Source organism: Oreochromis niloticus, linkage group LG5 (genome assembly GCF_001858045.2).
Source record: "Oreochromis niloticus isolate F11D_XX linkage group LG5, O_niloticus_UMD_NMBU, whole genome shotgun sequence".
Lineage (NCBI taxonomy): Eukaryota > Metazoa > Chordata > Actinopteri > Cichliformes > Cichlidae > Oreochromis > Oreochromis niloticus.
In genome coordinates this window covers 38,715,059-38,739,474 of record NC_031970.2, presented here as the reverse complement: position 1 = coordinate 38,739,474, position 24,416 = coordinate 38,715,059, and the positions used below count along the sequence as shown (strand labels likewise).

At 39.4% G+C, this 24,416-nt stretch overlaps 1 protein-coding gene across 4 annotated transcripts in view; it reads right to left on the bottom strand.

Annotated features, from left to right (window-relative positions):
• Positions 1-22,334, bottom strand: part of epha8 (eph receptor A8) — a 144,245-nt gene extending 121,911 nt beyond the window's left edge. For 3 of the 4 annotated variants that reach the window (XM_005452257.4, XM_005452258.4, XM_005452259.4), the window contains exon 1: positions 21,939-22,334. In XM_005452257.4, coding sequence (XP_005452314.1) covers positions 21,939-22,026 — 88 coding nt within the window. In that variant the 5' untranslated portion in view covers positions 22,027-22,334. The remainder of the gene's footprint in view (positions 1-21,938) is intronic. The other variant, XM_013272149.3, reaches the window with a different exon arrangement.
• Positions 22,335-24,416: the final 2,082 nt, after the last annotated feature.

The following is a 24,416-nucleotide window of genomic DNA, read 5'->3' as shown; positions in this document are numbered from 1 at the left end:
TAAATAAACCACAACACATGGGAGCAGAACTCCAGGCTGGGATCACACCCAATATATAACATGTTTGTGTTGCTGCAACTGCTTACCCACAACATATGTCACTACACATTATGCCAGCATTCTTAGTGGTCATTTTTCTTCTTTTCCTACCTTCTTGCTTAATACTATTTTTATAATTACTGAGTTACTAGTATTAGTAAATATTATGTGTAATGCATTTTAAAAACCCTCATAGAGTTTTTTGTTGTTGTTTGTTTGTTTCCTTTTTTAAAAATAAAACTGTTGGAGAAAACCAACTTTTATTTTCAGGCTATAAGAATTTTCAAGCAGGCTCCAAGAATGTTTGCATGTGTACAACCTCCATGCTGGCTCTTATCCACTGTGTAATAAACTAAAGACTAGAGATGCTCTCTCTCTCTCTCTCTCTCTCCCTCCCTCAGACACACACACACACACACACACACACACAGTTCAACACTGAATGCTCATCACTGATAAGAAGGTAGTGATCTGTGACAGAGTGGAGCAGCCATTAAGGGAAGGAATGACAATGCAGTGACTGCATCTTTTCTTGATGAAGTTTGCCTTTAAAATGTGGATTGGATTAGATTACAAACCTGAGTACATCAGCTAATTCCTTATTATAATGGTACATTTTTTTTAAATTAATCTAAGCGCATTTTAATTTATTTATGCTACTTTGTACTGCATTGTAAAAGCTGATGCCAGTGAACATACTTTCTGGTACCTTTTTGGCCATGAATAATTTCAATAATCACCCCCTCACCTAACAAACTGATTATAATAATTTTGAGTAAAATGTAACTGAAATGTATAAATGCAAAATTGGGGAAAATATGTTTAGTATAAATTGAATGCATATCAATCCAGTACATTTCATTTAAATTTAATGTTTTCCTTTGTACTTATGCAAAAAAAATTACTTGAAGAATTTACATCAAATCACTTAAATAATTTTTGAGTGTAAATATTTTCTTCAGTGTGGAGAGTCCAATCACTTGGACCTGTAGATACATGACTATAGGCTTTACCTCTATTTTTAAAACTGTAAACAGTAAGAAACCATCAATAGCAGAGAACACTGCCAGCCTACTTGTACTACAGAGGAGCCCTGCTTAGTAGAGCCACAATACAGAAACAATGATGTAACAGAAATATATGGGCTACATTTTTCTTTAAGAGAAAATGAATATTTTACACATTTATGCCTTCATTGTCCTTGTCTTTTCTAAATTTACTCTCAGCATGTTTTTCTACATATCCTCACATCTCCCCGTTGGAATAAATACTCACTGTCCTTTGTGGCAGTTTTCCATATGTCTAACTTGCTGTAAAAACGGTGCTTTGTTCAATGGTGTTCAACTCTTTTTTCCATTTTCTTTCTGTGTTTCTTGCTGTGTCTTCTTAGCATTTGTTGCAGTGGCCCATTTTCCCCACAGGGATCATTAAAGCTTCATCTCGTTACCTCCACACCTACACTAACCTTCCTCCCTCTTCTTCCTCGTCTCATCTTTCTTCAGACTCTCCCTGAAGTTTTTCTCCCCAGAGGCTCTTCTTTCCTCCGAATGTCTCCATTGTGGTGTAAGCCTTTTGTCCTTGATACCAAGAAAGCAGTACAACCGATGGCGGGAGAAGAATGCTGAGAGACTTATAATGACACGCAGATGCAGATGTTCCCTTTAGAAAAGACTTTGTTTCAACTTTTCACCCTCTGCTTCTGAACTCATGTGATAAGTGCCACCAATAGGTTTTAAAGTGGTAGACAGAACAAAAGTGGAAATGGTATGAAACAGTGTGGACAAACACACACACACACACACACACTTTTTGGATTAAAAAATAAATAAATAAAAAATTAAAAAAACACTATACAGTTGCTTTTTTTATTCACAATAAATATTTTTATTCACATTAAATTTACATAATTATACAAAAAATTATTTTTGAGTATTTTGTCAAAAACTGAATCCTGAACCTGACTTTTTAATTTTTTGAATCGTTATTTAATTTTTTGGTCTGAAGTTCAGCGTTTAGTCAGGAAACAACTGTTTAATTTCTTGTGAACTTTTCTTGAATTTTGATAGATTTTAGTTTATTGTTTCTGTGTTACTTGCATTGCAAGTTTTCTTTGGACATATGCTCTGAGTTTACAGAAACAATTACCACATTTAAATGGCATTTAAATCTAGTCCTTTCCCCACCTGCTTATTTTGTGTGGTATACACAAAAATGTGTAATCTCTTTTTTCTTTATTTCTGACATCGTTATTCAATTCAATTCAATTTTATTTATACAGCACCAAATTACAACAACAGTCACCTCAAGGCACTGCATATTGTAAGGTGGACCCTACAATAATACATTACGAGTAAAAGCCAACAATCATATGACCCCCTTTGAGCAAGCACTTTGGTGACTTTGGTGTTGGAAGGAAAAACTCCCTTTTAACAGGAAGAAACCTCCAACAGAACCAGGCTCAGGGAGGGGCGGGGCCATCTGCTGCGACCGGTTGGGGTGAGAGAAGGAAGACAGGATAAAAGATATGATGTGGAAGAGATCAGTAGAGATTAATAACAAGTATGATTCAATGCAGAGAGGTCTATTAACACATAGTGAGTGAGAAAAAAATTAAAACGTATTCTTATTAGTTCCCTGTGGAAATGAAGAGCGGAACTAATGAAAGTGGAACGAGCACATTAACAGAAAGTTAACTGGAAAGGAAAAGTGTGGCAGTCATCTCTGTTGTTTTTGTTTTCCTTCATGGGATAGTCAACAAAGTAGATCCAAGATTGAGAAGTGGACTGAGGCTGATTATCAACTTCCTCATATCAAGCTACTCCTTAAACAGAGACAACAGCTAAGCATCTTACCTGGGCTGTAACAGTGGCTCATGCTGACTAATTGGTAGTGAACTCAAAAACAGACAAACTGAAGGCCAGTATCAAACTAACCTAGGCTTCATCAGCAGTGCCAGAAGTTGACTGCCTCCATGTCATGCTGCACTGATGCAGTTTGTTAAAGGAATCCTAACCAAGAAACTGTACTGTCAATGTTTTAACGATTTAAAACACTGGATTCTTTTGTAAAATACCCAGCAAAATCATCAAAATTAAAACAAAAAAGATTAAATATTTTACTATATTGACTATACAATATATAAAAAATGTACCTTTTGAAGTTCTATTTTTTAAGATCTACTAATATTTCGAGTTAGTCACAGGATGGTGGACTGATGGTTTTTACTATAGAAAATGCCCCTGACAATACTTTTTAAGGCACGTAGAAGTTTGAATGAAGGGTTTCTGCTTAGAATCTACTATTATAACTTTACTGTGTTAATACGCAGGTAACGGGTCTGAATAGAGCACCAAAAAATGCTAAATTAAAAATATCAGTTCAGTGCTGCCATATTGAGGACATGACTGACTTTGTTAAGTTTAAAGTAAATGAATAAGTAAATAAAAATCTAATTAAAACTGAGCCAGCCATTACTTGGTCAGAAATTGGTGCACAATACAGAGTCCAGCAGCTGTGCAATAATTCTACAGTCAAACAGAAGGTCAATATGCCTAACAAAGCTCATTTTTAACATTTAATATCCATGAAAATAAACGGATCCCTGGCACCATGTACAGCAGCAGGGCCCCCACGGGACTCCAGCAGACAGAGAGTGTGGACTGAAAACTCAATCTGTTAGGTGTACTAAAGTGATGTTTTAGCATTATCCCAGAGTAATAGGATTCCCCCGCATGGTTTATACTTTTTTAATGCAATCGTTACCTGGTTCATGCATTTTTGATTTGTTGATTTTTCCAGCTCGGCGCTATAGGTGTCAAGTTTAACAGCACAAAAATGTGTTTTTTCACTAAGGTCTTACTATCATCCTAACACTGGCAAGAATGAATAAGAAGGCTCTTAAGACAGACATTTATTACATGATTGATGAAATCATAACAGTTGTTGTGAAGGGGAAAACTCCACAAATAAAAAATAAATACAAAAACCATTAAAAAAAACCATTTGATAGGCAGTTAATAATGCTTTTTCATCTTTTTAGTTGGGCATTTTTAATCTATGGGAATGGATTCCAGTTAAGGCCAGCCTCTAGTGGCCACTACAGGAATTGCAATTTATATTGCTTCCACACTCACCCTAACTTTAAGCCCTGGATGTTGCCTTTGAGGCATCTGTTTTCTAAGTGGAAAAAAAAGGTGATTGAGGATTCTGTGTTCACTGTTAGGGCTGTAAGTCTTATATTAGCATATTAAAGATATCACCTCTCATTAATATGAAGATATAAGAGTAAAAAAAACTATCTGAAACTGAATGTTTAGAGCTTTTTCAAGTCAGAGCTTTTGGCTCACAAGAATTATTACTGCCATGTTTAACTTGAGCATCTGCCGCTTTAACAGTATGTATATAACAGAAGAGGAGACTTTAAATAACTACTAAATATGCTATATGTGATGTGATACGATGATGGGTATTCTTTTTTTGGTAACACTGGAGACACAAGAATGCTCTCGTCGTCACCACTGCCAGAGCTTTCAAAATTGTTATGGAAATGAAGCATAGAAGTGTGCACTGCACAACTTTTTCCATAATATCAGCACAAAATGCACTGGGGACAGCGCTTTTTCAACAAGGAAACAGCAGAATACACCGTAAACACGGCCCAGTTTACCTCTATCCACAACCACAAGATTGGGTCAGAAAGAGCAGGCACTACAGTACCTGCTCCTCTGCTGGATGCGTGATGAGATGATGCAGTTTACTCTGGCAAACCCCACCCAGCACAATCTCTCACATCTTACTTTACCAGGTGTTTCCATGCTTGAGCGTGAGACCCTGCTTTGTATATATGTCCCTGTAAGGCATCATGCAGCAAGCATGATGAAGGGTGGAGGATGCTCAGGGCCAGCGAGACTCATCCATTCCCAGAGGAGAGAGGAGTGAATAGCAGGCTATACTGCTGCCTGGGCCTGCCTGGCTTCCCCAGGGAAAACATCCAGAGGGGTGTAGACGCAGCAAAGGAGAGACATGGCAAGCTATTTATAGAGCAGGTAAAGAGGAGTGGTGGGGCAAAATGAGAGGAGGGGCAGAAGACAAGAAGAGAAGAGACAGAAAAGTCTGAAAGCAGATGACAGAGTATGATATCTGTGGCCCACGGTGTCCACAGAGATCTGGGCGGAAGTTGTCTGCAGCACCTGCTGAACAGAACAGATCTCCTGACTTGTAGCTCATGCTGCTGAAAAAGCTGACCAAGTATGCTCAACTTATTGATTTATGGCAGAGAGAGTTCATGCAGAGGTTAGCTGTGTTGAACTGAAGAGCAGCGAGACAGAGCAGAGAGAATAGTTAAGTCAAGATGACGGTGATATTTTATCAATACGGACTCGACTTGCAGCCCAGCCCAGAGATCCCTGTGATGTTTCTATACCAGCTCCGTTCTCACCATGCCTTTCTCGTTAATAAGTAAAATTACACTTCTTCTTTATTTATTTTCCTGCACGCTGGCTGCTCTATCCACAAGCCCCTGCGCTGTCAGCTCAGTTCAGCCCTAGTGCAGCATGTATGTCTCTATTTCAAACCAATGCCCTTTAATCATTTTCATCATTTCAGCGGGCTGACATTTTACATAAAGAGCTCTTATCATCCCTAGCTTACGCTTAATGATGAATGGTGATAATTACTGTCAGTCAGTGTGTCTAACATGCCATGGTCACTTCACTATGTCTGCTCTGGAGGGCCCATGCTTGAAGAGGGAAAAGAGACTGCAGTATCAGGAGCAAGATAACATTGAAAAAAAGAAGAAGAAAGGAATTGGGGCACACATGCACTGTACCGTATGTGTTCATGACTTAGTTTCATGAAAATCTTTATGTATAACCCAAAGTTTTCTCTCTCGTTTTCTGCCTCCAGGCTGAGAGCCTTAGGAACATTTTGGAGCCAGGCAATAAGAACACAACTATGACTTTTTATGCTACACTTATGCAACCATTGACCAGGTGTTCCCTTTGGGTGCGGGCTATGTTTCTTGTCTAGACTTACAGTAGGTATCTGTAATTGTGGCAACCTGTCCATCAGTGCTGGCTGAACTGCATTCTTGTTAGTTCCTATTAGTAAAGGAAATTAAAAAACACTTTTTCAATAGAACCAAAAGCTTTAGGGAAGACATGGAATGAAATACGGACACCAGGGACATAAGGAGATATGTGGCAATCAAAGAATGTGGAGAGAATTTCATAACAGAAAATGCAGGGAGGGAAAAAACCTTATTATTAAGTCTGCAAAAAATGCCTAAAAACAATTAAAAGATTTGGTTCTTAAATATCTTTTCTACTATACCTAAAATACTCAAAGCACTTTGTACAACTTGCCTCATTCACACAAGTACATTTTCTATGCTTAAGTGCTTTCTCTCTAATGTACACACACATTCAGACTCTTATTAATATATCAGAGAGTTATTTGGGGTTGGTATCTTACCCGAGGATATTAGGCACACAGTCTGGAGCAGCCAGGGATCGAATGACCAACCTTTTTATTAGCAGATGACCTGCTCTTCCTCCTGAGCTACAGCCACCCCACAACATCACAATGTCAGTATTTGACAGCCTGCAGAGCCATGATTTATTTATTTATTTATTTATTTATTTATTATGTATTATTAGTTATTTATTTAAAATTTGTATTTGTGACAGAATTTTGTTCAAGTCGCCATTAAATATGGAATAAAGAGACAAACACTGCTCATATGGCAAGGTTTATATAACACTTCAAAGGATCTGCCTAAGTAAAGTATCACGATATATGTGAAATGGTAAGATGTTCAAGGGTATTTTTTTTACAAATGTAGCTTTTTCTATTCTACTAACTCAATATATTGTAGGCAATAGTGAGCAGAAAATTTCAAAACTCTGTCAAAAGGATAAAATCAAAATGACAAAACCAAATTTAAAATTAATATTTTGCTGTAAAATGGGCTCCATCTTTTCAGTATAGCACAATCACAAAATAATTATTTATATGTTCTAAGCTATCAGTAGCCAAGAGTAACCTACTAAGCAAAGTCAACTGAAAATCTTACATGTTAAGACAACATGTAAAACGTGCAATAAATTTGCACAATCATTAAAAAGATTATTTCTTTGGAAATCTGTAGCAGAATAGTGAAAACTGCTCCAGAGCTGGTGGACCTAACTGTCTGTGCAGCCCAATGAGAGCTGTAGATTTGAATGGACGCATTACAGAGTAGTGACTCTCTGCATCATGAGCCAGCACCAAAAAAAAGCAGCCTGAGCATGGAAACGTCAGTAGCAGGAAGTAAGGTGTGCAAATCAGTATCAAACCATAATTTCTAGTGCTCAACACAATGACATGCTGCTGTGTTAATGTGTTTGTTTTCCCCATGGAGTCGAAGTGCAGAGAGTTCCAATGCAGAGAGCTAACTGGAGCTCGCAAAAGTCTGCAGCACGCCCTCTGCTCAGGGACTCACAGGGATACACCAGCTTTGTTGTTAATCTAGTTTGAGCACAAGTAGATGAATGAGTTTATGCATTTGAAAAGGGCTGTTTGTGAACAGAAGACAGATGATGTCAGAGAACAGAGAGGGGAATAAAAGAGTGTTTGGACTCCCTGTTTTGAAAGAGTTAGCCACTGCACATCACTGAAACAGCTGTGCATTTTGGCTCTTCTACTTTCTTTCTTTTCTTTTTTTTTCCTCATACATTCACTTTAGAAATCTTTGATCATCCTACATATATACCAGATATCACTGCACTGATTACACACTCACATCACACAGGGGTAGTTGTACTGGAAGAACATGGATCAAGAGGAGAAAAAAACAACACAGCAACACAGCTCTCTACTGGCCCTTCCTCTTGCAAGTTAGAGGATTCAGACTAACTTCTTTTAGACTTTTCAGTGTAAGAGCCCAGGATCTATGCTGCTTCTGTGCTACTGATCTGAGCGATGTCATACACAGGCCAGGCCTTTTTTGTGGCTTCATTTACAACAAAAACACTGCTGTCATCCAAACAATGAGTTTCTTATATATATATATATATATTATTTATATATAGATTTTTTTTTTACTCTAAATGCTAAGGTTACTTCAGGAGAAGGTAACTCATAGGCTAGATGCTGATGCAAGACATTGAAATAGACTTTTACAAACCTTTTGCCAAAATACTCATCATTTAATCACTTCCTCCTCCTTTTATCTTTCTCCCCTATCTGTGTATAAAAGTAAAATATCTTGAACTGTTTCTTTAGACTAACGCTTCACATTTGCCAGACATTAATATCATCCCCACTGAGATAACTCAGTTAGATGTGTGTGTGGGAGCATGCACATGTACATATGTGTAGCCCCGCGTGCAGAGTACATGTGTGTCTGGATTTTCATCATTCTCCTTGCCAGGTATTAATTTCATCAGGGCTGTGATATATGAACAGATTACTGGGTGTAAAACGCATTATTTCCTTATGGAAACAGGCCCTGGGAGAGATCCATCAGCCTGTTTCATGGTTGCATTGGGGCTTACTGCATCATACATGAGCACTTGGCTTACCTGCCGTAGTCACCGATGGAATGCACTCTCCCGCACTCAATATGAAATCAAGACTGGATCATTTTTCAAACTCTTTATAAAAGAAGTCACTTTCATGTCTAAAAAGAGAAGTAAATGCAGGTCTTCTATCTTTCTAGTTAAGTCAGTTAGTGATTCTAAATTCTACCTACAGTCGCAGTCAGAGGTTTGGGTTTTTAATGATTTCTTTGAACTATTCTTTTTCCAGGATGGAATGATTGTACAGTATACAGTTTTGGCTCATTATCTTGCTGTAGGATGAACCGCCTGACCAACTAGGCGCATACCAGAGGGTATTGCATGATGCTGCAGAATGCTGTGGTAGCAGTTTTGGTTCAGGGTACCTCTCACTCTGTACAAGTCACCGACCCTGGATCCAGCAAAACAGCCCCAGGCCATCACACTTCCTGATGGTGATGATGCCACACACTGGAATCATCCTTTCGCCTACTTGACGGCATACAGAAATCCTGCCTCATGGACCAAAGATTTAAGAGTTTGATTCATCAGTCCATAACACCTTCTTCAAGTTGTTAGTAGTCCAGTGGTGGTGTTCCATGGTCCAGCAAGCCTCTTGCAGCTCGAAGTCTTCTCTTCACAGTTGAAACTGAGACTTGCTTACTACGACCACTATTAAGCTGTGCTTGAAGCTGTTGTCCTGTGAGCCGCCTATCAGTTTGCCCCAGTTTCTGAGTGCTCACTGACACTTGACTTTCTTTGCAATTTCTCTGTAGGAAAGACCTACATTTTTATGATGATCTGTCTCTCTTTCATTGTTAATTGCCTTTTTCTCACCATTTTTGTAGCAACACACTACCTTCTGCAGTACAGTACTGTTCAACCGATGCTTACGAGGGTATGGTACCACAGTGTGTTCCAACAATGCTTTTATGCAGACAGAGGGGGCTGTAAGTAATCCAGAAAAGTTGGAACACTTGTAGGAATTAGCAGCACTAGTTTTCAAGGCTTGATCAACCTCTATTGCTGCATCTTTTGTTTCACCTCTGGCAGTTCACCACTTACCTTTGTACCATTTCAAGCAATTCATTGGACATGAATGACTTTAATTGAAATAAATAACTGGAAAACTTTTAAAGTGTAAGCTTTAAAATCATCCTACTCTGAAAAAAAAAACATTTAAAGAAACCATTAATAGCCCAAAATTACTATGACATTCATGCCCATGATGACTGAATGTGAACCTCTGACCACAACTGTAAGTGTGAATTTGAAGATGAAGTTTATCGTCAAACAATATCCAGCTCCACTGATCTGAGACCCCAGTACAGAGATTTCTGATGAAATTATGGTCTCAGTCTCCAGTTTCAGTTCATATTCTCATGCTGCAATGATAGTCATTTTGTATATTATGGTTCCCGCTAGAGTCAAACCGGAGGTTAAAGCAAGGTGTGCTTTACCGTGCCAACTGAAAAGTCACTAGTTTTATTGTGCATACGGTTCTCATTCACTTCTGTTGAATATTCATCATATCTGGCTAAAGAGCACCAAGATTGTGTGGTGAAGCTCCAGGCTTCTTTACACACTTTATACAATCTGTGGAAACAAAGGTTTAGGATTGTCTAGATGGGACCTATTTTGACTCTCATCCAAAGCCAGTTGTCTCTGGAAGGTGCAACAAAGGAAATTACTTTGACATAGCAGCAGCGGCTGAGCAAACTGTTTCCACTTAGGTGGCTGGCCAGTGATCAGGGTAAACAGTCAGTAGGTTTTGGGTCACCGACTCTTTCATTTACTCACCCACACAACAGCAACTGCTCAATGAGCTCTGGGCCTCAAATTGCAAATACACATTTACGAGTCATGTGGGCGTTTCTTTCATATAATCATTGCTAGATAAAGGTATTTGTAATACCCTTATCATGGTAAGACAGTGTCACTTTGATGAAATAGGGGCAACAGAAACTGTCATTTATGTTTTTGTCTTTAACCTTTCTTTAGTGTTGCTTTAAGTATTCATCTCTTGGTGAATTAACAGAACAGTTTGAATGGGATGATAAGCAGGAAAACATTTAGATGTACTTCCACGTTAGCATTGCCTTAACTGGTTATTCAACTAGGTAAGCATTTAATAATAATTGAGCATGCATCACTTTAGACAGCAGGAGGAACAGGAGCACACAGGCAAAAGGAGAAAAAAGTTCCCATAGAATAATCTGCATTTCAGTTTGACTAAAGTCATGCTTTAAAAGTGTTTTACCTTGATTTGGAGCAGCAGTCAAGCAAACAAAATAATATTTAAATGAGCACACCGATATCAGTGAACCAAATAAAGCTCTAATAGTAAAACTGTAGTTTTGCACTGTTACTTTTTGCTTCCATTTTTTTGCTTTAAATTAGTAAAAATGTGTCTTTTAACAATCATCAAAAGAGTGCCTCTCTATTTTAAAAGTCTTAGGCTGATTCCTAATTAGTTTTGACATTAGTTTAACATTTTAATAGTACTGCTAATGAACAGATAACAAGACAAACCCCCTTGGTAGAAGTAAAATATCACCTTGTGATTGATGGTTCAGACCAATGTGACAGTGTGTTGAGGGCTATAGTGGTAATTTCCTCTCTTGACTTTCCTTCTTCTTAACAAAGGCAGCAAAGCAGTGACAGTGTTACTCCTTCTCTAAGCGTCACGTTCAGAGTGCAATGACAGACGATGTCTTCCCGCCTGAAGTGGCATCAGATCCAAAAATTGACAAGTGTGTGTATTTCATGGGTCATTCTGAACAGCACTGATAATAATCTATTTTTACTTTCTACTTTAGAGGACATGGATTTACTCTCTCTCAGCTTGTTGCAGTTTGAGCTGCTGTGACTCAGAGAAAATTCTCTTCACAAAGTGAGCCTAGCACAAACTTTGAGTTTGACCTTATTAGTTGGATGGCTCTTTGTTGCAGCAGCAATTTGAACAGGTTGGCAGGTTTGCCAGCGTTTATCAGAGCATATTAGACCTTCACTGGGCTTCTATTAAACTTAATGAACATTTAAATCCTTTAATGGATTGAAGGGAATTGAGAGCAGCAAATTATCAGCTAGACGCTCTCCACTGGTGTTGATAAAGACACTCACCGGTGGAACTTGAAGAGACACATTTTAGACAGCAAGCCTCCCTCTCTTTTCCCTTCTTCATCTCACTTTGTTCTCTCACCGTGACTCTTTCCATCCCTCCTCCTTTCTCTCCTTTAACATTGTCTCTTTCCCCCTTATTCCTTTATCACACAGTCTCTCTTTTGTCTCTAACACAACCTGTATGCCTCTTCCAGTCTATAACAGAGGAGACAAAGCTGATGCTGCAGAGCCAGATCTTCGTCATTCATCAGTCCCCATGAAGGGAACATCATAGAAGTCTCTCTCCAGGAGGGATGTGCTAACACAGCCACAACAGCAGCCCATTACAGAGCTGTCAAGCATCACCTACAACCGTCTCTCACTCTTTTGCTTTATCTTCAGCCATCCTAGTGAGGAATCTTTGAGCACACATGCTAGCAGAGCACAGAAATGTGAATTACCCAGGAACACGCCTCCAATCCGAAAGAGCAGCAGAGCCCGCAGAGGCTGCTGAACTCTGGTCAGCCCAGCATCAGCTCCTTTTAATGGGTGGAAAGGGCTCTAGAGAGCCCCCTGTTTTGTGAGGCCTAGTCGGCTTCAGCTCCAGGAGGGCTACCAGAGCCAGCTGTATTGATCTGAAAGCTCCTGTATTTCTGCCGACAGCTGGCTAACAAGGCTGATGTCTCAATAAAGACTGGTGCCTGGGGGAGAAACGATATGTGTGTTTGGGGGGGGCTGCTGGGTCAACCAACAGCAACCTGTTTGAAGACACACCAACAGACAAAGGAATGGAGCAGTTTGTGCCCTCTCTGTTTTTAAATGCACTCTGACAGCACTCGCCTGCTCAGGATGACACTGTACAGGGAGTGCAGAATTATTAGGCAAGTTGTATTTTTGAGGAATAATTTTATTATTGAACAACAACCATGTTCTCAATGAACCCAAAAAATTCATTAATATCAAAGCTGAATGTTTTTGGAAGTAGTTTTTAGTTTGTTTTTAGTTTTAGCTATTTTAGGGGGATATCTGTGTGTGCAGGTGACTATTACTGTGCATAATTATTAGGCAACTTAACAAAAAACAAATATATACCCATTTCAATTATTTATTTTTACCAGTGAAACCAATATAACATCTCCACATTCACAAATATACATTTCTGACATTCAAAAACAAAACAAAAACAAATCAGCGACCAATATAGCCACCTTTCTTTGCAAGGACGCTCAAAAGCCTGCCATCCATGGATTCTGTCAGTGTTTTCATCTGTTCACCATCAACACTGCGTGCAGCAGCAACCACAGCCTCCCAGACACTGTTCAGAGAGGTGTACTGTTTTCCCTCCTTGTAAATCTCACATTTGATGATGGACCACAGGTTCTCAATGGGGTTCAAATCAGGTGAACAAGGAGGCCATGTCATTAGTTTTTCTTCTTTTATACCCTTTCTTGCCAGCCACGCTGTGGAGTACTTGGACGCGTGTGATGGAGCATTGTCCTGCATGAAAATCATGTTTTTCTTGAAGGATGCAGACTTCTTCCTGTACCACTGCTTGAAGAAGGTGTCTTCCAGAAACTGGCAGTAGGACTGGGAGTTGAGCTTGACTCCATCCTCAACCCGAAAAGGCCCCACAAGCTCATCTTTGATGATACCAGCCCAAACCAGTACTACACCTCCACCTTGCTGGCGTCTGAGTCGGACTGGAGCTCTCTGCCCTTTACCAGTCCAGCCACGGGCCCATCCATCTGGCCCATCAAGACTCACTCTCATTTCATCAGTCCATAAAACCTTAGAAAAATCAGTCTTGAGATATTTCTTGGCCCAGTCTTGACGTTTCAGCTTGTGTGTCTTGTTCAGTGGTGGTCGTCTTTCAGCCTTTCTTACCTTGGCCATGTCTCTGAGTATTGCACACCTTGTGCTTTTGGGCACTCCAGTGATGTTGCAGCTCTGAAATATGGCCAAACTGGTGGCAAGTGGCATCTTGGCAGCTGCACGCTTGACTTTTCTCAGTTCATGGGCAGTTATTTTGCGCCTTGGTTTTTCCACACGCTTCTTGCGACCCTGTTGACTATTTTGAATGAAACGCTTGATTGTTCGATGATCACGCTTCAGAAGCTTTGCAATTTTAAGACTGCTGCATCCCTCTGCAAGATATCTCACTATTTTGGACTTTTCTAAGCCTGTCAAGTCCTTCTTTTGACCCATTTTGCCAAAGGAAAGGAAGTTGCCTAATAATTATGCACACCTGATATAGGGTGTTGATGTCATTAGACCACACCCCTTCTCATTACAGAGATGCACATCACCTAATATGCTTAATTGGTAGTAGGCTTTCGAGCCTATACAGCTTGGAGTAAGACAACATGCATGAAGAGGATGATGTGGACAAAATACTCATTTGCCTAATAATTCTGCACTCCCTGTAAACTCGTACTGAGCTCAAACTCAGAAGAAAAGGAGAAGAACATTTTATGCTCACTTCTAATGCAATACATTAAAGTAAAGTGCAGTCATTTGCTGTTAAAGCATAATTAATAAAACTCTGACTTCAAACACTGTTTTATTCCTCGTTTTCAAGGTAAAATCGTGACTAACTAAAACAAAGCTGTGTTATATATCTCTTAATACTCCCCACTCCATTATTGATCGGGACCAGACAGCTTTAAGTGATAGAGCAAAACAAACAAAAGAAGAATGTTGGCGAGAAAGAAACACAACATGACAGACTGATTGATTGGTGAGGCCGGGCATGTATTTTTGATGCATGAGACTTCAGGATATAGTTTGGCCGCTTTGTGTGGCAAAGGGCTGGAAGGAAATATCAATAAAAAGGCTTACAAGCTAAAATATTGTCTGAAATACTGTCTGCCTCATCAATCAATCAGTCTGTCATGTTGTGTTCAAGTTTACCTGTTTTATGTATGAGGTTTTGAATAGACTTGCACCATATCCTGGGAATTAATTGATTAATTGAAAAATGGACTGTGCGGTTGGCACAAGGACCACCACTAGAGGGGACTGTGAGGTAGCTCAAAGGGCACTATTTGGACAAACTGTGCTGACAGTAAAGGGAAATAAACATGGGAATAGGTTACCAGCAGTCCGTGACCCTGAAAATAATAAGCGGATAAGTGTGTTTACACTTACTCTTTCAAATAGATGCAAGTAAAACACAGCAAAAAATAAATAAAATCAAAGATTCAGCAGCACTGAGTCCTGTCGCTGTTAAATCTATTGTCACCTGTTTAGCAGCAGTGGGGCCGGTGGAGGTTTGCCCGGTGCCCGGGATCTGGGGGTTTCTCTGTGAATATGACATTCCCGTGGCAGCGTGCTCGGTACTTGCTCAGATATGAAGTTTAATTTTTCGCTGTGGAAAGACGTTTTCTTCCCATGCACAGCAGACGCTAATGTTTTTGTCACTTTTTACAGAATAAAGCTTAAATTAATGTCAGTACGTCCAAGCTTTAAACGCTGCATGGTCGTTGTCTCTCCATCACTCCATATTATCCATTGTTGATCTGCACACGTCAGTTGCTGCCACGGACGTCGAACACTTGTACGCCATTGTCATGAGACACTCTCACAAACAAAATCATGTTTTAGTAACGCAGTAACGCAGCCTGCTTATGTGAAAGTAATAGTAATCTAATTACTTTTTTGCAATAGTAATCCCTTACATTACTTGCAACAAGTAATCAGATTACAGCAACGGGTTACTTGTTACTTGTACTAAGCAAGGTCCATAAAGACATGGATGAGTAAGTTTGGTGTTGAAGAACTTGACTGGCCAACAAACAAGTCCTGACCTCACCCCGACAGAACACCTTTGGCAGGAATTAGAGTGGAGACTGCGAGACGTCTGACCTCACAAGTGTGATTTTGCAATAATGGTCAAAAATGACCATAAACACATTTCTAAACCTTGTGGAAAGTCTTCTTAAAACGTTGACTTTCACTGGGACACTCTAAGCCTTAGATTTGTTTTTTAACCCATTCAGAGGTGGACTCGTTGGTTTGTTTGTGATCATTGTCCTGCTCTACAACCCAAGTGCCTTTGAGCTTCAGGGTACAAACTGAAGGCAGGATGTGCTCCTTTAGGATTTTCTGGTGGAAAGTAGAATTCAGGTTTAACAATTACAATTAAAAGTCATCCATGTACTGAAGCACCAAAACAGCCTTAGCTCATCACACTACCACCATGTTTGACTTTTGATATGATGTTCTTTTAATGAAATGCAGACCCAAGACATGCTGGAGAGATTACATCTCTTGGCAGGCCTGTGAATGCCTCTGTGGCCCTCAGATAAACTGGAGGAGGGAGGTCTGAGCCTTAGACTCCTCCCTCTGCGAGTCGACCCAAAATAAGTAGAACGAGATGAATGGATGAATTAGTTTTACGTGAGATGTAGCGGCACTCAAACCTTCCAGAAATTTCAACCTTTATCTCGTCTGTCCACAGACTGTTTTCCCAAAAGTCTTGGCCATCACAGTGGGGGGTTTTTTTTCTAGCAAATTTGTGTTATTTTTGCTAGCCAGTGATTTTCGATCCATTTTTTCCCAGTCTCTTTCTTATTATTGAATAATGAACACTAATCTAAGCTGAGGCAAGTGGTGGCTGCATTTTTTTTGGGTGTTGTTCAGGATTCCTTTGTGACCTCCTGGATGAGTCATCAGTGCACTCTTGGTCTAATTTTGATCATTTTGGGTCCTGTGAAGATTCACCACTGTTCCAAAATTTCTCAGTTTGTGGATAACTCTCAGTGTGATTCACCGGAATCACATATCTTTGTAACCTTTTAAAGCCTAGACTCAGTGACATTGTTACTCGTCTGTTTCCTTATATCAAGGTGTGTTGAATTTTGAGCTCTTTTAGCTTTAATTTTACTTTGTCAGGCTCTATTTAAGTGATTTCTATATTTAACGCTTCTGGCAGTATCAGGGTGTGTGGAGTAAAACTGATCTCATTTTCTCAAAACTGTTAAACACAGTCACAGTTCATGATTTAAGAAGTGGGGGAATTACTTTTTCACATAGTCCCGGGTAGGTGCAGAGAGTTTTTTTCCCCCTTAATCATAATTAATTAATCATAATTTAAAACAGCATTTTGTGTTTTATTATTTATTATTTTACCTTAATATCAAAATTTGTTTGATGACCTGAAATATTCAAGTGAGATAAATATAATATAATAATAAATAAATAAATAAATAAAAATGATAAAATAATAAATAAATAAAATAAAATAAAATAAAACAACTTGGAAATCAGGAAGGGGCAAACACTGGAATACAAAACTAGAAGTAATTTAATTCAAGTCTCTGGGATTTATTTTGGCCTTAAAGTTGTTCTAAAATGAGATTTATTTTTTGGGCATCCCAAATAATAAAAAGTAAATAAACATATAAATGAATTGATATGAACATTCCTAGCACTCTTAAAAGCAACAATGCAACAATGTTTTATTGGTTTCTTTTTTCCTCCCTCTAAATCCAAAAGATCAGAACCCACTTACGGTTAGCAGTACATTTTAGCCACATGCTAAGAAGCATAGTTTCAGGAACTGTATGCTGCTACCTTAAATTGGGTCTCTTGAACATATTTGGGCCTCTGATAGAAAACATCCATTTGGCTATGTGAAAATAAAGGCATAGAAAAGAACTTAACCCTAACCCTGCCTTTAAACTGTTCTCCAGCAACCTGGTGCTGAAGTAGCTTCAGTGCTTAATATAATAGCAACAATGCTTTTTCTTAACTCTGTAATGTGTTATAGAAAGGTTTCCTCTCTAAGCTATTAATTATGTCAAGTCCTCCTACGTTTTATTTCCGTGTGATGTTGGCAAAAAATTAAAAAGCGCTACATTCTGTATTGACTGAGGAGAGATCAATATAAACAGCAGAGCTGACTCTAGCAGTGATCAAATTCAAAGGCTTTTCTTTTCACACAAGCAAAAATTTGTCTTTGCCTTCTATCGCACAAAGAGAAGCAAAAACTGCAACTCCCAACACTTCAGCTGCTTTCAACTTCTCCTTCTTCATTTACTTTTTTAAATTATGTGCTCAAATTTTTCAAAAGTAAAGCAAAAATAATCCTGGCTGCGACTCATTGTTTTCTGCCTCTGGGTCTCGTTTCCCTAGCTGGTCTTCCTGCAGCAGAGGTATGTTGTAATAATCATCTACCTACAGTTTGCTCATTAGCAGTGAGTCCTGCTCTCTGCATGGGTCTTTTCATGTTCCTCAGTACTGACAACTACCTGAAGGAACGCTCTGTGTCCTCGATGGGAATGCGACAGTGTAAAACAGTGTGCTGGAGTAGAAGGGGACAGTACTCACAGACAGGATAAGCTGCTAAGGGAAAACCACCACCCCCGTACAGGCAAAAGTTGCAATAATATGTGGGAGATGCAGCAAAATGTGTTGCTTCCTGTGCGAGTGTGTCTGTTTGGCCTATAATGACTTTTCTGGAGGCAGATATAAATACAGATGATAAGTATTTTGTGCCAATAACTTTAATGCGGTCATTTTCATCCCTCAAAAATCTGTCAAAAATAGGTCAGTGTTTCCTCTGTGAACGGATTCTTAGAAAGCATTATTTCTGCAGCAAATAGCTCAAAGTTAGAGGAGCGTCTGCTGCTGGTGTTGATGTTTACAACTTACAGCTTCAAGAGACTTGAAAAACAAAATGATTTAAAAAACACATACTGAACCTGTAAGCACTGAAAAACTTAGTGTAACCAGACAATTGCAAATGAATTCAATTTGAATTTTAAAGACGGATATTTTTCCTCGTTTTTCTGGTTGCTCGTTCATACAGACCAGTGACCAATCACATACCTGACTCTAGTGTCTAGCTTGCTTTTCTTGGTCAACAGAAAAAAAGTGATGAACATGATAAGCATGAAGAAGTGTTATTCCAAAAAACACTTCATGGAAAAAAAATACAAGAATGGAATAGAAAACAAACGACTTTATGTTTCACAACATTTCATCATGAGAGGAGCTGGTGGGTTTAATAATTCACTGGAACATTTCAAAATCATATAGATTCTCTGTATTTAATGTAATTTAAAAATAATTGTTCTACTTAAAGTGTTTTGTTTTTTTAACTCGGGCTTCTGTATATTACACAGAAATATTAAAATCTCAAGCATTAAGGATAAAGCACGCAACATTAGAGATAAAGATATATCTATTTCTATATCTAAGCTATTTTTAATGATTGCTTCATTACAATAGTTTGAATAATTAGCTTAATTTTTTTCTTAAATTTCCTTTTTTATAGGTCATATTCAAGATTAAAAGGAAAATCAAAAACAGCGCTCACCTGCTAGATTGCATCTAAATTGTGTCAAAAGAAAATCACGTCTCCAAAGTTGTTTAATATTGAAGATTTCTTTTTACGTTAATTACTTTTTAACCAATTCAGTTTAGCGTTGCCTGTGTACCAAAACTATTCTCACAATGCCATAATGCCATGTTGTTTTCATAGGCACAAAGTTGTACAAGCTGCACACCCTTTTCACACTTTACTTCCTTGCTTTATGTGACTCGTGATATTCTAAATTCCATCTCTGCAAATGAAATATGTTGCTAAGCATACAAGCCGTACATTGTGGCAGGTTTGCCACAGCCTAGAGCTCCTCTTTTTTTCTGCCTAGAAAACAGCAGTGATCGGATTCTGTAATAATTACTGTGGCTGTCGGGCACACAATAGATTCGGTGCAAGATTCAATATTGCACATCTCCAGCTGAAGAACACCCAGACACATTATGAGATGTCAAAATATCATTTGCTTTCCCTTTGTCTCTTTGTTCCTCGAGGTCTGACCCCTCCTAACCACAGATCCACGCACACACACAAACAGAGTTGCTCCAAGTAACTAAATGACAATGTTTGAAGGACACTTAAGGTTTGATGAGCTGAATATATACAATTCAAAGTCTCACTGCGTGTGAAAGCGCACGCAGCCTAACATACACACCTCTGGCCATTTGTATGGATCTGCACAGGATGAATACGATGAACAAAAACAAAATGGCTGGCCCTGGCTCCTGCTCTGATATACGTACTCAAGTCAGTGAGAGCTCTGCACGGTTGCAGTGCCTGCTCTTTCAACAATGTAATTCCTAGCGCTTTATCTGCATCTATATTTCTAGCTATCTCTTCCATGTACATGTAATATCTTGAATTGCCCTCGGGTCAGACTGTAGAAAAGCAAAGGAGAGAATTAACATTTCATCGTTTTAATTCTTTCAAATTCGTTTTTTTTTTTTTTTTAATTCAACGGGATACAGACAAAACTACCGAAATAAAAAAATTGTTATCTTTTTTGCATCGACTTCTGACTTGAGCTTAATTGCATGTCTTTATTTCGATAAATGATGATAAGACCATAGGATGTTTTCGAGGGATGGTTTCATATATATATATATATATATATATATATATATATATATATATATTTTATCATCACTCAGAGGTTCTCTTAAATAGAGTGAGAACTTCTTTGTAGGTGAACTGCTGTGAGCAGGAATCAGTTGTCCTCTCACTGAGCTCTTGAATAGCTCAGTAAAAGCGGCTTTATTATGAGCCTTTCAAACTTTGCTGTGACAGAACAAAGACACTAAGTGTACTAAAGGGAGAACCAGAAAAAAACACTTACTGTCTATCATAACATCTGTTTCTGTGTTTTCTAAGCTTCTGCACCATCTGAATGGGACCTATAAATTCTATTTGTTAGAAGCAGTGGGAATAAGAGGAATAACATTTACTTTAAAGCATTTTAAGGGGGATTTCCAAACGTGATCGTCTTCATTGTTAGGCAAAAAATACCAAAGGGATGCAATTGTATCATTTTTTATTTTTCCCACATTTCCTGTCAAATTAAGACAAATCTTCTAATAAAACTGTAATATTAACTCTTACCTCAAAGTATTAGAATATTAGAATATGAAACCATGTTGATTTAAATGGGTTTGCACTGCACCAGTATTCTCACCAGTTTTTTTATTAAGGTGGATCGAGACACTTTTGGACCTAAAATGATGGTCAGTGAAACTTTTGTGAATTTCTACCAATTTGGGGGGAGTGTAGTTTGGGTTTTTTTTTATTTGTTTGTTTTGCTTTTACATTTAGATTTGGAGTGAGACCGACAAGTTCTTAAATTCAGTTAGCATGTATGTCTCAGCAATGGGCGCCAGTCATCGTGGGCTGAATGTTAAGAGCAAAGGCACAGGAAGAATGGGAGCGCTTTACATGGAAGTGGATATGAGCGAACACTGTGGTCCAATCAGCACCAATCAGGACGGGACCGCCGAAGGATGGAGAGGTAAATAAAATGTGACATGCAGATATCGCAGGACTGAACGTGTCTCACCTCACCCTTCTTGACTTCATACTGGATACTTCTTCACCACTGAGGCAATTCCACCCCACACACTCTCACACACACACGACTGTGTGTGCTGCTTTTTTCTTGTCTTCCTGCAGCAGATAAAGCTCAGTGTTGTCACGAGGGGTGAAGAAGAGGCCCTAACAGTTGAGCCGCTGCTGTCACTCAGCCTCCTGAGATCAGACCTATGTCAAGGACCGTGTCACACTCACAAACTAATATAAAGGAAGGTGTCGGGGGACTCTGTGGCGTGTGCGCGCAGCATTAGTTGAACAAGTGATAACAACAGTTTTCCGTCTCATGGTGGAAAGATGAAGGACAAGAGGATGGAAGAAAACAAACCCAGGCTGGGCTTTGGGGAGCAAAGTGTGTGGAACAAGAGTATAGGGGACACACACACACACACTTTTTCAAGAAGCTCACACAAGTGAGGATTCATGAAAATGTTCGGCTCAGATAACACGAAGAAAAAGAGCGCAGACACACACACTTTCACGTCACCGCCTAAGCCCTCAGCAGACACATGCGCTGTTACTGCAGCTGACACGCAACCCGGCCAAATATGAGCAATGTCAAGACGAGTTCATACGTACACATGCAGACATCAGGCGGATTTCCTTGAGTTGCTCCGCGAAGCAAACTTTGATGTCTTGCCCCTGGGTTGAGACATCCTCTCTGAAGTGTGTGTTTACATTTGTTAATGTGTTTGTGTGCGTGCGTGTCATGCGTTGACTCATTGTCGCTGTGTTCTCCACACTGGCTCTCCACATGTACATATGAAGTTAATCCCCGCTGTCTGACTATATGCATTATTTAATTCTGTCTGTTCAAATTAACACACACACACAAAGACACTCTCTCTCTTTCTTACCTTCATTGCTGTTAGTTCCCGAGGTGCCCACAGCCTGTAGTGATATAGTCCATAGCAGCATCGCAGCCAGCCCCGGATCTGAAGCCATGGTGTTCTCCCTCACACCCCGCCAGTCTCCCTCTGCCTCTCTCTCCCTCTCTCCTCTCTTACTCCCTCACCCTCACTCTCCCTCTCTGGATCTCACTGCCTCTTCCTCTCTCTCTCTCTGTGCTCTCTCCTCCTTCTTCTTCTTGTGTCCCAGGGTTGAAGAGAGAGTGAGAGCAGAGCGCTGAGGAGAGATTTTGTGTGTGTGTGTGTGTGTGTGTGTGGAGGCTGTGAGCTCATTGGGTTGGAGTTAGAGGCTGCCTCTGTGGCTCTCTTCAATCTGCCAGCTCCCTCATGCACACACACATACATAGATAGAGTTTCGGCAGGCAGAAGGAGGGAGGGAGGGACGGCCGCGTCTGTCAGAACGGTGGCAGCCAATTAGAGCGCGGCATCGGGAGTAAACGCTCTCTCAGAACGCCACACCCTCCCTGTCCTACCTGCCTGGCCAACTCTCACTTTCTGTTTATCTCTCTGGGTCATGAGCTGGCACAGTGCTACACCCCAATCCTCCCTCTCTCCCTCTCTTTTTCCCTCTCTCTCTCTACCTCTATTTACCCTCATTTGTCATTGGCGCGCCCCTCCCCAACAAACACACACTCTCACCTACCCAGTGGCAAATATCTGACTGATGGGATAAACTGAAAACAGTAGCATGTCTGCGAGGCCCAAGGACAATGATCGGTTATCGATCATCCATATTGCATTCATAAAGCTATTACCTTCACTATGATCAGGTGCAGCACAGCGCAACTTCACATATGTGTGTCTGTGTGTGTGAGAAGCACTGTTATTCTAGCACTGTGATCAAGCATCGATTCATGCAATGGTGGGAAATGTGCAAGATCACGGCACCTGTCCAGATCAATGATCTTTTTCTTCCCGCACTCTTGATAAGCTTGCGTTACAGTGACCTGAGCCACAGTAAAGTAAAATTGCTGCACATGCAGAGACACATGTGCATGCAAATACTGGTTTAGAAGGCTGACAGAAAAATAGATTTTATTAGTCAGTCTGCCAAATCTCACTTTAACCACATTTGCATTCATGAGGTGTGAACGCGGTGAACTGATGTAAAACTAACAATATACAGCTGACAAAACATCCTTAGCAGTTCTGGGTCCGCTCATGTCGCATGTTTTGAAAACTAGAGACAAGCTGCTGAACAGACCTTGAGGTGAGAGTGTTTGCTCAGCTATTGTTTCAATGTTAACACCAAGCACCAACCTCTGGAGCTTAAAATTGAAGCCAACACAGGAAGTTCCAAAAATTGCAGGTCCTCCAACCTCGCAGCATTAAAGAGCATGTTTACACCCTGGTGCGTATAGTTTCCTCCCTTCCGGACAACTCTAGAATGGGTGAAGTGTGTTAAAAGTTGTATTTTGTTCAGGCTTAAAATTAGAGACCAGGCTGTAGCCAGTGGCTGTCTGTTAGCTCTCACCTCCGCTAACTAGTCCTCACTGCCATGTCTGGGCTTTCGGTGCCTTGTGAAGGATTTTAATGGACTTACCTCATAAATATTGTACTTTGCCAGCCCACTCAAGGGGTTCATGCAAAGTGAAATTCTTGTACTTTATTAGTGTGCTACTTAGCACTTATTAACAGCTCGCTAACTAAAATAGCTAATCTTAGCTGCTAGCTTAGTACTGTGCACTTTTGTCCAAATAAGGTTTGCTCCGACTCCACTAAAAAATGAATAAATAAATAATCAGTAGTGAAAACTTTTTTCTATACAGTCTTTGGTGCACTTTCATTCGCTGTGTGTCTACTGGTAATGACAAATAACATCAAACCTGTTTTCTTTTTATTAATTATGGATAATTAGAGTTTTGTTCTTAGTTTCCATTTCCTCTAATAATATAATAATAATACTGCTTACTCTACTACTTTACTTTTTTCCACATAAAAAATTGCAGCTGATTAAAAAAAACAAAAACAGACAAAAAAAAAATGAAATGGACGGGCATAATAACAGACGCCTTTGCTCCAAACTAGCATGCCACTCGTAGCACATGGAATACAAATAGTGCAAAATCTACATTATACTATAAAAGTGAAAATTTATGTTTTAAATTAAGACGAGAGAAAGTCTACAGCAGTAACTGATGATCCTCTTTTTTTTTCCACACAGATTTTTTAATAATAAAAATTATATTATTATTTTTACTTGATTACTCATTCTACTGTTATTGTTACTATTACATCTGTACTACTTCTTCTTCTAATAATAATAATAGTAGCAATAAATCATAACAAATCATGTTATGTGTCAACTATTGTCAGTGTTAAAATTACTTGTACTTGGTTGGGTTTTCTAGCTACTACTCCAGGTTCAATTACTTGTAGTAGAGTATTATGCCAGTTTAAACAATGTACAGTTATTTTTACCTGTAC